Source organism: Coregonus lavaretus (assembly GCF_964263955.1).
Source record: "Coregonus lavaretus genome assembly, chromosome: 13".
Lineage (NCBI taxonomy): Eukaryota > Metazoa > Chordata > Actinopteri > Salmoniformes > Salmonidae > Coregonus > Coregonus lavaretus.
This window is the reverse complement of record NC_140000.1, coordinates 29,547,584-29,562,936: the sequence shown is the minus strand read 5'-3', so window position 1 is coordinate 29,562,936 and position 15,353 is coordinate 29,547,584. Positions and strand designations below refer to the sequence as shown.

General features: G+C 42.4%; 1 protein-coding gene across 2 annotated transcripts; it reads right to left on the bottom strand.

The window, feature by feature from the left end:
- Positions 1 to 96: 96 nt before the first annotated feature.
- LOC311140300 (lysophospholipid acyltransferase 5-like) lies at positions 97 to 12,535 on the bottom strand. Of its 2 annotated transcripts, none has more exons than XM_084175289.1 (13): positions 12,424 to 12,535; positions 9,680 to 9,787; positions 8,054 to 8,160; positions 7,619 to 7,712; positions 7,198 to 7,235; positions 5,938 to 6,116; positions 5,691 to 5,799; positions 5,475 to 5,561; positions 5,026 to 5,192; positions 4,488 to 4,635; positions 3,686 to 3,841; positions 3,276 to 3,406; positions 97 to 1,933 (listed from the first exon to the last, which is right to left on the bottom strand). In XM_084175289.1, the coding sequence occupies exons 1-12, from the start codon at positions 12,506 to 12,508 to the stop codon at positions 3,287 to 3,289; spliced, it is 1,398 nt and encodes a 465-aa protein (XP_084031415.1). In that variant the 5' UTR covers positions 12,509 to 12,535; the 3' UTR covers positions 97 to 1,933; positions 3,276 to 3,286. The 2 variants fall into 2 exon arrangements, with proteins under 2 accessions (XP_084031415.1, XP_084031416.1); XM_084175290.1 differs by lacking the exon at positions 97 to 1,933 and adding an exon at positions 2,577 to 2,658.
- Positions 12,536 to 15,353: the final 2,818 nt, after the last annotated feature.

The window sequence follows — 15,353 nt, the reverse complement described above, 5'->3', positions numbered from 1 at the left end:
ACAGCAACTACCTTTCCCCGCCCTGACTGCAAAATGACGTCATATCACCCCTTCTACCAGACAGCGTGTACACACACACACACACAAACAACCTCCTTGGTTTTTAAAATCCAGCATTTTAATGAACATTACAAAAAGTTTATTTAAAAATTTATTTTTTTCATTTCGCTTTTCCTTTGTACATTTGGTAGCAATAAGGCAAAAAAAGTAGTCTCTGGAATAACAATTAATTCACATCAATTAATTATTACCACAAGTATAAATATTATTAAAATCTGGGTTGTTGCTACAGTGAGTCACTGCTCTCCCAATGTGTGTCTGCATTGGAAAAGGATAGTGGTAGAAGTTGCCCCTTAACACAGATCTAGGAACAGATTATTTGACAGGTCAAACATACTAGATCTGACCTTGCGTCAGTGGTTAGGGAGAAGTTCTACCAAGTCCTAAGAAAGATAGAGGAAGGTGCTAGATCTCACTGGAGACCACTGGTGATGCTGCTGACATTGGTATGGTGATGTCACTCAATGTAAAAGTGTTGGTTACCTGTTGTTTTAGTTGCGAGTTTGTTTTCCAGTTTGTTCAGAGACAGTCGGAAGGGTGTGGGGTGGAGATGGAGTGAGAGGAGGATGGAGAACAGCAGACAAAGAGGGGAGGAAAAGGTAATGAGTTGAGAGGGATGGGGAAGAGGAGCGCATTGAAATCTCTTCATGGAATCTTATCCAAAGCTACAAAATGGTCTACCGTAAAACCCTCCTAAAATAGCTATAAAATCCAGTCTCATCACAAAATAACGGAAACGAAATCTGAATTGAAACCAGAATAAATGTAAAAACATTCGTTGATAATACAAGGCCATTTTTGAGTCACATGTTAGTGTGTGCAGTGTGTTTTACAGTGCTTCTTGTGAGTGTTGGCCAACGGATCAATGAAAACTAAATATATAATTCCCGTCAGAGCAGCAATCCTTGGTTTTTTGTTCTCTCAACAAAATGCATGTTTACATTAAATCTGAAAGTGCCAAATACATTTCTGTTGTGCCTGAACCATAGCCATGTCTGTGCAGGTTCTTTCTACACTGAGTATACTAAACATTAAGATCACCATGACATACACTGACCAGGTGAATCAGGTGAAAGCTATGATCCCTTATTGATGTCACTTGTTAAATCTACATCAGTGTAGATGAAGGGGAGGAGACAGGATAAAGAATGATTTTTAAGCCTTGAGACATGGATTGTGTATGTGTGCCATTCAGAGGGTGAATGGGCAAGACAAAAGATTGAAGTGCCTTTGAACGGGGTATGGTGGTAGTCACTGCTTGACACACCAGTTTGTGTCAAGAACTGCAACGCTGCTGGGTTTTTCACGCTCAACAGTTTCCCGTGTGTATCAAGCATCCAGCCAACTTGACACAACTGTGGGAAGCGTTGGAGTCAACATGGGCCAGCATCCCTGTGGAACGCTTTCGACACCTTGTTGAGACCACGCCCAACAAATTGAGTCTGTTCTGAGAGCAAAGGTGTGGGGGGGGGGGGGCAACTCAATATTAGGATGTTTTGTATACTCAGTGTATTTGGACTTGAGGGGAGGGTTGAAACAGGAAGAGAGATCATAAAACAGAGACGCCTACGGACCCAGAGCCCATGAGTGGCGAGTGCAATATTCTGTGTATAAAAGACTTCAAGTCTCTTAAGTTTTCTAAATTCAAGAAAATACCCGATTGGCTCACAATTGTGGCACAATGGTTATTTCCTGTACCCTCATCTCCCTGGTCCCAAAAAACGTGCGTCCCGTCCAAAACATTAAAATAAATAGAAAGAAAAATGTGTACACAAACATAATATTAAAGGCTGTAAAATATTTTCTGATCTGCTCCTAGTTAAAAGTCACAGTTCCCTTCAGTCACATCCTGGGTGGCGATTCAGCCAGAGACCTGAGAGAGGGAGAGAGAAGATAGAGGAGAGGAGAGAGGAGAGAGAGTTTAATTGAGGTGACCTTCCCCCAGTACAAAAAGCACTTTGAGCATTTGGTGGAAAAGCACAATAGAAATCCAATCCATCATAAATATTATGCCATTATCAGATATCCACAAGTAACATAAGCTACGACGACATTTCTACCTCTGTTTCTGTCTATCCATAAAGATGTTGTGAAGATCCCTCTATATGCATTAGGAGAAATTTGTAAGCCTAAATCTCAAACTAATGGGAAAAATTGCCACCATTTGTTTTGGATCGGAATCGTTCCCATTCATTTGAGATCTGCATATTTTGAATTCATACCATTTATGGAGGTATGAAAACGTCAGGCAAAAGTCCATTTTGGGGTGAACTATGCCTTTAAGTTTAACTAATTATCTGGAAACTACCATTTGCCAATATGGAGACTAATGAATAACTGAAACATAGGGAATGTGTTTACAGGATTTTAAGTCTAAACTAGGGCTGGGACAATAATCGTTATAAATCGACAATGACGAATAATAATTGTTTTAATACATTTCTTTTAGGTCTTTTAACTTCATTTTCAAGTAGATATAGTTTACCCAATAGCATTTTTTCATTTTTACACGAAGAGGGTAAAGTTGGTAATTTCTCAACGAGGGCAGCAATCATTTTACGGGCAGTACAGCACTGTTGGGAGGGGAAGCTTCATTTCCTAAAGTTCCAAGTGGTCAAAATCATACATTTCTGAGACGTAGGTGTCACCAAAGCGGTGTTGTATACATTAGGTATGTCGTAACTAATTTTCAAAGACGCATTATGATACATTACAAGCTCAATTTTTTTCTCTCAGTAAAACTGACAATTATGACATTTATTTAGGGATAGTTCACCCAAATTACAAAATGACATATTGGTTTCCTTACCCAGTAAGCAGTCTACGGACAAGGTCTGACAGCAATCCATGCTTTGGTTTTATTTACCTGGCCACTGTTTCAAATGCTTTTAATCTATAAGTAACTTACATAAAAAAAAAAAATGTTATGTTGATTTGGACATTAAGCGCAAAAAATGCTAATACAGTTGACTTGCATTGAATTTGTGCCACAAATGCTAAAACGTTAGCATTTGAAACAGCGGCCAGGTAAACCAAACCAAACCATGATTTCTGTCATACCTTATCCATAGACAGCTGACAGAGTAAGGAAACCAATGTCATTTTGTAATGTGGGTGAACTATCCCTTTAATCATTATCCCAAATTCCATAATCGCCACAGCCTTCCTGTAAACACAGAAAAGTCTGGGAGAACTATACAGAGGCTTGCATTTACCTAACGTAGCTCTAGTCCTCCTTTTTCTCGCTCCGTTCTATTCTAGGTACCAGCACCTTGCGGAGATATGGGATGCCTAGATACAACGTGAAGAAGAATATGTGGCCGCAGAAATAAATGGATGAATACACCTGGAAAACAGAAAGACGACAAACCCAGCAAATTAAAATCCTCATCCAGACATCCATTCCCCCAACCCAAGTCAAGAGTTTAAACATATGCCAGACAACTGCACTTATCACACAATAATCTATGAGCTGAGCTCTAACATGTTTGTGGCATTACGAACTGCCAGCTACCTTTCGCCACTTCAAGTAAAGTAAATGAAGAGGCTGAGTGTTTATAACGTGTTGTGATACGCTTACGGCAACATTCCGAAAGCTTATTACGTGTTCTAAGCTGTTTATTACCCTGAGCCACTTGTCATAGGTGAAGAGGCAGAAGGGCACCAAAGGATAGCCCATAAAGAGCCAGTGGATGAACTGCTGGACCAGGTAGATGAAGGGGTAGAGGGGGCTGTTGGCCAGGCGAGTCAGCAGGGGACTGTCCCTCACCAGCGCTTGGGCCTAAGAGACAAATAGGGATACACATACAGTATAGAGATATAGTTATGGACACACTGTAATCCAGTAACGCATACAGGGCAGAGACATTGAGAATCCTTCAATAGGGACCTTGACCCTTTGTTGTAGACCCGCTTGAGGATAGATTAGCACTGAGAGGTTGTCTCCTTTTGAGTAGGTTTACAATTCACAGGTCCAGGGTATGAAAAACATCACAAAGAGAAAGATGAAAAGCCATGCACACTGTTTATATGCTCCCAATGTTTGACGCAACTATGTTTTGACCAATGAGGGTCAGGTCACCCTCGCAAAAGAGGTTTCTTAACCTTACCTGCTTAAATAAAGGTTAAATAAAAAAGAAATACGGTACATTCCCACCGTGGTCAAGACATTGCCGCGTACAACTTTGAGAGCATCCAAAATCAGTGAGGAGGCATTTTGCTGTCTCCTCAGGATTCTCGCTCTGTCTCTGGGGCTTGTTTCCATAGAAATATAATTACTGGAACAGCCATTCCCAATCAAGTCACTGTTCTGTGATAGGTGGACAAGCAGCCATATTGAGTGTACCCATAGGAGTAAAGCAGGAAGTAAAAGCAGAAAGTTCAGTATTCAAGTAGTGCTTTATTATAATTCTATTATTTACTTGTACCTGTCTCTCCACATTGACGATGATGAACTCCATGGAGAAGCAGAGGAGGTATCCAGAGTGCGTGCCATGCCAGATGGCCAGGAATGCAAGCGCGGTCACCTGAGACAGGAGCTTATTGCCCAGGAACTTCAACCGCTTAAACACGTGTCTGGAGGAGTGTTACAAACCACCAAATATTGTTAGTTATACCAGTATAATTTTTTGCAATTAAACCTTTATTTATACAGCTTAGATCAAATCTATTTTGCAAGAGATCTTCAGCACTTTAGTTTTCGTCAGGCACTAACCTGGCCATACATTGTTTAATTTTAGTCAGGCACTAACCTGGCCATACATTGTTTAATTTTAGTCAGGCACTAACCTGGCCATGCATAGTTTTAAATCAGCCGCTAAGGTCTTTGCTATCCAAGATCCCTGGGACATCCTTACCCAATTAAGGTGGAATTTAAAATGGTTAAGGTAAAGGTAGGGATGCCCCAAGGATCCCAGAAAGCACTAACTTGGCCATAAATAGTTTGAGTTTTAGTCAGGCACTAACCTGGCCACCCAGGCGTTGGTGTTTATGTTGAAGGAGGCGATGGTGCCTGTGAAAAGGGGTGTGGTCTCAAACGTCCACACCTTCATATTTGCGCAGGCGTCCCATTGGTGCTCGCCGTTCTGACCCAGCCCATTATAGCCGAGCCCAGAGAGTATACACACGCCCTCCTGAGTCACAAAACACAGACATTCCTTTTACAAACACTTAAATAACTTCTTCCTGAAAAACCTAAATATAGGCCAACGCTGACATACTGGGCACCCAGACCAGTTTCTTCTCACCTGATCTGACGTAGGTGTGCCCCAGTGGAACTAATCTGTGTGTGTGTGTGAATGACAGGTATGTGGAGACAGTTGTGTCTGTAAAAGGTGTTGTTATTCTGAAGCGGGTGCAGCCTGGAAATGAGACGTTTTACATACCAAGCGCTGCTACATAGTGCTACTACTCACTGCTATGACCCAGCAGCTGACGTATTTATACAGGATGACTTTGGCCCAGAGGAGGATGAACACACAGCGATACCAGAACGGCTGAGCCTGAAGAGACACGTTTGCATTTGACGGTTACATTTGTCAAACAGAACAACGTATGGAAATGTGGCTTTGGCTTCAATCAGTGATGTTAAAAGAGTCAGGAATGCTGGTGCAAAAGCAGGGCTTTCTTACATCGTACTCATCTGTTAGGTAATAGCTGTCTGGGTAGTGGGGACTGAATATTGCGTAGATCACCAGGCAGAGGAGGCCAAGGGAGAACCGCTTCATAGCGGGTATAACACTGAGAGAAAGAAAGAGATTGTTAAGTAAACCCATGTATCCATCCCCTTCCTCTCTCTGCCTCTATCCCTGTCTCCCCCCCAGTCCTACCTACCTCCCTGCCTGCCCCTCCCTCCATCCTCCCTCCCTCCCTCTCTACCTGTTAGGTGGCTGTCCGGGGCAGTCGGTGAGCTCCCCTTTGACTAGCCTCTGGTAGCTGCGCAGTGTGAACTGAGGTCCCACCAGAAAGCCTCCGTAGAAGTAGGAGAAGCCGATAACCTCCAGCAGAGAGGGAACATTGGCCAGGGCAGACCTCTTCTGCTCCTCATTCAACTTGGACTGGTGGGGTGGAGGGGGAGGGGGAGAGAGGGGAGAGTTAGGTGGAGGGGAGAATAGTGGTTGGAGCCGGGGAGAGGGAGAAAGAAGGGGGAGGTAAGATGGGAGGGTGGTAGGAAGAGGATTTTGGGTAAAAGGGGCAAAGTTGGGTAAAAGAGAAAAGGGAGAACAGAGAAAGGGAAAGAAAGGAAAAGTGAAAGAGAGTAGAAGCATTTTTAACAGTGCACACAGTCACCGGCTGAGAAGGAAGAAGCTTGCTGCATATCCAGTTACCCAGGATTCTTATTGAAAGCCACCCACGGTTTGACCGCAAACTCAATTTAACCAAAAAGGACTACTTAACCGGCATTTAACTAGGGGGCATAAAACTGCTGGGTTTCCAAGTGCAAACCCGTGGCATGTTTCCGAAATACTACAGAAGTCTATAGTCCAACAACAGTCAATAGTCAGCAACAACAACAATCCAAGGTATTCTCTGACACTGATAGATAGGGTATTGACAGAATGGTCAACTGAAAAAAAGACAGAAACAACATTGTGCAACCAAATGACAGAGACAGATGGTGATAATATCGTAGCAGACATACAACAGGACAGCATGCCCACCTTTTGTGGGCCTTTTTGAATAGACAAAACAAGATACAGAGCACAGTAACCACAGACTATGGGTGCGTCCCAAATCACACCCTATTCCCTATAGGCTGTGGTCAAAGGTTGTGAAATTTAGAAGGCACCCTACATAAACAATCAGAAATGGGGAGCAGCAACTGTACAGAGTAACATTGTTATGAATGATGACCACTAGACATTTGCCTGTTTGTAAACGGATAACTTCCTCAATGCAAACACACCCACACACAACCTCAACTCATCTCTGACTGGTGTGTGGACAAAGTCTCTCACTCAAGCATCCAAACTGACTCACTCGCTCCAGCATGCACACACACACGCGGAGGAGAACTTGGAAGAGGTTGAAGCGCAAACAGACAAGTACACTGACAGAGCAAAATAACAAATAGAACAGAGAGAAGAAAAAAAATTGACCAATAATCAAATGGCAATAGAGAGAGATCAATCAACTCACTGGTTCCTGGCCACCGTCATAGTAATCAAATGACAAACCTGAAATCAAAGAGAATGCAATTGGCATCAGTCACTATGTTATGAAAGCTCCTAGGATTGCCATGATCATTGGAATGAATACTTTGGACTGTAGATGTTCCTCAGCTGCACCCCATGTAAAACCATGATGGATTTTAGTAGGATTTTTAGTATACTAAGCAAAATATGATCCATGTTATCTCCGATGCTAATGAACAACTAATACAACACAAGTTGTCACTAAGAAAATAAAATAGGACAAATAATCATTCAGCAACAGGTGTTCCACAAAATAAAAGTGGGAAACAAAGTGGGGGTGTAAAAGATGTGTGTTGGTGGGGGGGGGGGGGGAATGGGGTGTACAGAGCAGCGGCGAGAGGGTGTTAGTGATGAGGTGAACATACCAATAAGTTTGAGTGCAAGGACACATTGGGGCATGGTCCATTTGATATCGTATTCTTCTGTAGCTGTGTAGTAGTAGCCTGACAGCAGGTATACCTACAGAGACCGAAGGGGATAAAGAAAGACAGAAAGAGAGAGAAGAAGACAGACTTGATCAAAACAAACATACAAAACAATTATCACAATCACACTTAAAAAGGAGGAGGGAGGGAGAGAGAGAGAGAGCATTACATCATACAGTGGCAGTGTTCTACAGTGCTTCAGTACTCCAGTGAAAGACAAAAAGGACAGAGGAAGTGAATATCTTAACATGAACAGCAGAGAGAGCGAGAGAAGCTGCCTCCATCACCTGACCCTGCATCCCAACAGAACACAGGAAGAGATTGAGAGAAAAGGAGAAAAATAAAGGGCGAGAAAGATTGAGAGAGAAATCTCACCATTTGAAACATAAAGCTGGCCAGGACGGTTGTTATTGTCCTTCCCATAAGCCTCATCATCAGGAACTGGACAAGGACACATAATGCAGAGTGATAGAGCTGGGTGCCTGAAAGAGAAAGAAAGATAGAATGATAGAGGGACAGAGGGAGGAAGGGAACGGAACAGAGAGAGAGAAACGGAGGAAGAAAGAGTGCATTCTGGCAAATTGAAGATGAGCATGTCAGCACAGGTTATCATGTGAAGAAAAATGATAGATTCCACAAAGACAGAGAACGTGCAACAGACCTGCTGTAAAATCCAAGTGCAGCAGAGAACAAGGAAAAAAAGGTTGTGTTATTAATCCTCTACTATGTAAACCTCAACCTCAAACCTCCACCCATCTCTCTCTAGTCTCCCTCCCTCAGTCTGTCAAACTCTCTTTACTTCTTCACAATTACTAATGACTTGGTGGTTACTGGTTAGGCTAGCTATACAAATTGAATGATAGACCTTGAGTTTGTCCAGGGGTGTCAAACATACAGCCGACTCGCCGGTGTTTTGAGCAAAATACTTTTCTTTTTTTCCCGGGGGAAACAACCTCAACCAAATCGAAACTGTGTAGAAATTATAATGGACCTATGATTATAGTCTTGTCACTTTGTCCAGCTTTCTAACAATCAGTGAAACAAAAGCTAGAAAGTCAGGGAGCATCAAAAATTCCAAAAAATGATGGATAGAGGACTGTATTTTGGTAATTTTGACAGTGAGGAAATGTAACCAATTTTGTGTGCGGCCCTCCGGACCTTGGTTAAGACTGAATAAAGCCTGCGGGTCGAAACGAGTTTGACATCCCTGAGCTAGACAAATCCCACCCGTAAGATACTGTTTTAGGCCATGTTCCCTTCATGCAGCGTTACACACTAGGAGTTTATCTTCGCACGGCATGGAAGCCCCTGAAGCAATAATCAAGGCTACAAACACCCAAATATTTCATTTGGAACAAATAGAGGGCACATTTATTTGGGGCAGAGGGGCAACAGAGCTAGGGATGAGGGATGCTCCCACATAGGGTTGCAAAACTTTCAATAAATTCCCTGGTTTTCCCCAACATCCTGGTTGGAGAGTAGCCAGAATCAGGAAGGAATAAGCAGCAAATCCGGAATCCTCCAACCAGGATTTCTGGAAAATGTATTGAAAGTTTCTGGAATTTTGCCACCCTACTCCCACCGCACCAAAGTGATGGTGAGGCAAACACTGTTTTCATAAATGAGCCATTTTACCCAAACACCCCCACTCCTCATTCCCCAGCCACTTGCTTTCTACATGGTCAACAACCCACCTGCTCTCTCACCTCTCCTTCACCTGAAGTTGTGATGTTCCAATATTGTTATAAGCCATTGATGACACCATTTAGCTATTTCATGTAGCACTGCTCAAAAATAGGCTCCTGGTCATGGCAAACTTCTCAATCCTTTTAACTTATTACAAATGTATAGGCATGAGCTGAAATACCTACCAACTTCCTCCATTAATTCAGTAGTTTCCTCTCTCCCTCCCCCACACCACTTCCCCGTCTCCTTTCTCTCTGCCTCCCTCCTTCTCTCTTTGCCTCCCTCCCTCCCTCCCTCCGTCCCTTTGCGTCTCACCAAAGTTGAAAGCCGCCAGAGACAGTCCAGAGATGGCGTGGTATAGGTGAATGACAGTGGGTGGCTGGTGGAAGAAGAATCGCCGGTACAGCAGGGCACAGGGGTACCCTGAAGGAACGACAGAAAGAGAGAAAGGAGGAGAGACAGTTAACATGTAAATCAACACAAGTGAATCATTCTAGACAAGAGCCCTTGGTGCTGACAGCAAAATGATGACCTTGCAGTTCAGTGCTACAACCTCAAGATAAAACAGAGACATTTATCAGTGCACACCCACGGATTAAATTGGTCTGGGGCCCGCCCGGGCTGAGGTTGTGTACCTTAGGTTGTATGAATTTTGACTACAACAAGATCTAATGAAAATCAAATCAGAATACTGGTATTGTACCCCGTGTCTCCCGCCCCATGTCGTCAACGCATACGAGACTATCTGTGCACACACTTTTCTGACTGCTCGCACAGGCTGAGCAACTGCTATAAACATTATGGAAAAATACTTCTGCCGAGACGCACTTTGAAGATGCTGTCCACATTTACTTTTCCTCAGCCAACAACATGAGTAGCCTAACAAACACCAAAATCAGACAAACCCATAGTAGAATAGTTTACCTTTTCAATTGGCTTGTCACATTCTATGCAAGAAAATAATATTCCTCTCGAGGCACTTTCAAATTGTGTGTACCACAGGGAGAAAAACATGTATTGTATGCATATGCCCAGCCATTGCACAGTCACAAAATACATTTGAAAGGGGTTAATGGCCACTGTTAAAAAGAGGAGGATCCCAGCTTTCCATTACTACTACATTGATTATTTCTCAACTCCTAAAAATGTGTGAACTGTACCATTTTCAAACTGGAGTATGAGCAGAATGGTTTAGGTGTGTTTAGCGCCTTAGGAGATAAAGGCATTGAGGAGATAAGGGCCAAATGTAACATGGGTCAAGGTATAACAGGTTGGCCTACACTAAAAAATATCCTGTTGCTTTTACGGTAACTTACAGGCAACCTGTATGTTACTGTAAATTCAAAATAAACTGGCTTAACAGTACATTGCTGTAAAGTTTACTGTAATGGACTACTGCTAAACCAACGTTTTTGGGGGGAATTTACAGTAAAATACTGTACAGTGTCCAATTACAATGTATTTTTGGGACATTCAAGTCATCAATATGATGCTAACTAGCAACAAGATGTTTAGAGTTTGCGATGTAGCTAATTCTTAACCCAATGGGGTAAATGCAGATGGGCAACCCCATTCTTCAGCCCATTTACTAGCCACCATGCTGCATCAGTTGGGCTACAGCCAGGTGATAGCCTAATGCTTAGCTAAATAGCGCACCAGCCAGATCATGATAATATGGACCAATATGTTTTGGCCTCATTTCTGGAGGGGCAAATTATATTTATTCCATTTACATTGGAGTAGAATGTCCTTTTAACAAGTCACCAGAACTGACCTTCTCACAGTCATTCTACAAAAATGTTAAAGGTTTCTCTGTGACCTTTGCCACCACTGCTAAAAAAAGAGTATGGAAACACTGATGTTTTGGTTGCCTGGACACTACAAATTAAGTGAGAGCTTGTTATGCCTAAAGCAGTGTGTTTGAATACGAAAAGTCACTCCACTGGAATGTCATTATCTGAGCATTACACAGAAATCACATGCTATTTGGTTGTGAAGAAATTGGGTAAACAGCTGCCAATGACAGCAGTTTATTAATTAAGAGCCTGTAGTTTTGCTGTCATATGTGCTTTTGGTGCATGTTGTTTCGGTTAGTGCATTATATTAAAAAAAACACCTCGCAATTTAACCACTGTGCACACACCCCCACACTCACAGTTTTCTGGTGTGTGTGTAATTCACAAGGGTAGACATTGGCACTAGAATTAACAGCTGGTAATCACATTTAATTTACTTCCATAAAGTATAGAGGTGGGGAGGACTTGCAATCTGATACCTTCAATGTGTCACAATCACAATGATGACTGGTAATGGCAGTATTGTAGTTTATATACATTCTAAACATTTACAAGATTGTAAACATGGGGGCCTACTGTGATACAACATGGGCCAAAGGCAAGAGATCCAAAAGTATAGGCTACAGCAAGAATAAACAATATCAGGGTATCAGAAGCTGAAAAGAAACAGCAATTGATTTAAGACAATATACTGAACTGTTATAATGTAATATTTGTTAGTCACTCCCAGAATATGTGACTTCAGAAGAAAAAAATGTTCATGTGTCAGAGCAAAGTTCAGAGATGACAAGACACCCAGCTACCTGGGATACACCGACCATGTAAAGTAAACCCGTCCGTACTATATGTTACAACCGCTTGTAGTAACCTCGTCTGCCATAATCGCTAACTAGCTAACGTTAGCTAAAACATGAAATAATATGTTTTTCTGACAGTCAGCAGAGCAGAGAAGAAAGAATGTGTTCTGCGAAGTCTTGTGCCCGCTCAACCTTGCAGCCCGTCTGTCATGTCAGCTTGTCAAAACAAGGCTAGCTAAGTGCATTTAGCTACTGTATTATCGTTCGGCTTGCCAGCGGGTCGACTCGCTAGCTAGCTAACGTTAGTCTAGCTGGTCACTGCAGCCGAGCAAGAGACATTAACGTTACCTGGCTTAGCGGAGTGTGTAGCTACACTGTTTTAAAGGTGTACATCAATATTACATTGACACATGGTTATGTCAGAGCGTCTACTGAACGCGGTCAGAGATGACTAAATTGAACTCACCGACTAAAACGGACAGAATCAGTCGAACCGCAGGTTCTGGGGAACCTAAAGATTCCGACAATTTCACCATCAAGGGAGCCGCCATCTTTCGTGTGGGCGGAAGTGGCTCCTAGTGGTGATTCTGTAGATGTGTACCTTCGTGAGCGTGCCACTCTCTCCTTTATCTGCCCTTGTCGATTTAGCGCTCTCCACCCCTTTCCCCTCCTCTTTCTTTAATCTTCATTCTTCGCCTTTCTCACCACATCGACCTTCAATCTCTTTTGCCCCCAAATTTAGCAACATCTGTTCAATCTACTGCAACCTCTCTTATTCAAGTAACATCATATGTATCCTACTGGTGTTGTGATATAGTGCATTTTGATCTGAAATTGTTAAGAAAAACCTCAAACTTTTTTTGTGAGCAAAAACATATCAGGTTGGATCTACACACCTCCATCAATACAGTAGCAAATCTTTGCCTCCATCCACTGCCTAATATCATATTGCATTCTGTTGTCAGTGCTGCTCAACAGTGGTGTAAAATCCCCCCCGTGTGGCATGATTGAGGAATGACATGTTTGCCGAATGACATGTTTTCCCCAATGGTTAAAGTTCCCCTCCTTAATTCGAAAAACAACTAAACGTTTTCCTGCCACTTGGTTGTCTGTATAGGCCTAAACTGAGGGATGGGGTTGGACACTTAAATTCATAGTTGAAGCAATGTATGGTACTGACAGTCCATGACATGAGGTCAACAACATGACATTTTTAACTTGATTTTGAAGCTGTACATTGAGGCATTTATAAGTGCTATTCTTCGAGAATTAGTGGGTATTATAATTATAGATTAACACCACAGTTGTGTCAGAAGTCGGATAGGGATGACCTGTAAGGGCCATCGAAAGCATGGACGGGCGTGCTTGGGCCCTGAAAAATGGCGAAGCACAAGGACAAGGTTCCCTAGAATTTGGGGAAGGTAAACTGATCGAGATCAATCAAGTACAGAGTGACACAGTTTAATAATCTGATTCGGCTGCTCTACCTGTCATCCCCTCTCATCTTCTGCACTGATGATCTGAAATGACAGGACCCGTGAAAGCAACATGGTGGGGTGCATATTGTCTACAGTGGGATTTATTCACATGTACAAAAAATTAAAGGGAGAATAGAGATGATCTACTGGTTTAGTCAGCAGCATGTTAAGTCAGTTTTCCATGCCAATGTTTGTTTTTGTTCCGACACTTCTATCTATTTCTCAGCATCAGTAAATTTACAAAATGAGAGTAGGCCTATTGTATTGTTGTTTCTATCATACAGTGACGGACCTTTACCCAATACCTAGCCACCTCGTCAAGAGGTCAGATGTTGGGTTGACAGTTGGTTCAAGCCCCGGTCTGGACTACAATCTTGCTACACTGTTGTCAGATGTGGGATTGCCCCCAGTTGCGGCCATCGAGAGCACATCCGAAGTGTGCCTGTGTGAGGAATATACTGAAGTGAAGCGCAAGGATGCACACTCCAAAGAAAGGGGGTGAACTGAACCTTTATTTAACTAGGCAAGTCAGTGAAGAACCTATTTTTATTTACAATGACGGCCTACCAAAAGGCAAAAGGCCTCCTGCCAGGATGGGGTCTGGGATTAAAATAAAAAATAAAAATATAAGACAAAACACACATCACCACAAGAGAGACACCACAACACTACATAAAGAGAGACCTAAGACAACAACATAGCATGGCAGCAACACATGACAACACAGCATGGTAGCAACACAACATGACAACAACATGGTAGCAACACAACATGGCAGCAGCACAACATGGTACAACAATTATTGGGCACAGACAACAGCACAAATACCGAGCGACCTCATCAAGGGGTTAAGATCTCTTGGCATAACTAATAGCTAAAGTGTTGGGTTAAGGGCTATTATTATTATTATGCACGACACAATGCTGAATGCCTGGATACAGCCCTTAGCCGTGGTATATTGGACATATACCACAAGCCCCAGAGGTGCCTTATTGCTATTATAAACTGGTTACCAACGTAATTAGAGCAGTAAAAATAAATGTTTTGTCATACCTGTGGTATACGGTCAGATATACCACGGCTGTCAGCCAATCAGCATTCAGGGCTTGACCACCCAGTTTATAATCATTCCCAATTATAAACCGGGTGGTTCGAGCCTTGAATGCTGATTGGCTGAAAGCTGTGGTACAGTATAGCAGACTGTATACCACCAGTATAACAAAATATTTATTTTTACTGCTCTAATTTACCACCCCACCCCACCCCACCCCCCTCTTTTACACTGCTGCTACTCTGTTTATTATTTATGCATAGTCACTTTAACTCTACCCACATGGACATATTACCTCAATTACCTCGAGGAACTGGTGCCCCTGCACATTGACTCTGTACCGGTACCCCCTGTATATAACTTCCCTACTGTTATTTTATTTTACTGCTGCTCTTTAATTATTTGCACATTTTTTCTTAAAAACGGCATTGTTGGTTAAGGGCTTGTAAGTAAGCATTTCACTGTAATATCTACACCTGTTGTATTTGGCGTGTGTGGCAAATAAAATTTGCTTTGATTTACTATGATAACCAGTTCATTATAGCAATAAGGTACATCGGGGGTTTGTAGTGTATGTCCAATATACCACACACCCTCGGGCCGCATTGCGTAAATCTACACTCTCCTTCGATCTGTGACGGAACGGTCAAATGTTTCACCTATTTTGTACATGTATTGGGGGCTTCTTCAATTGAAGATGCCTACTTGACAAATACTAAAAGAGCATTATATCCATAACCTTCAGTTGGTCACAAGCATTCTTATACGTTTACAGTCAGTGTTTGCGTCAGAGTTGGCTCCTATCAGGCGTACAAAAATACGTTTCAGAATTATTCAAATATGATGTGGCAAACATGTTGTAATTTT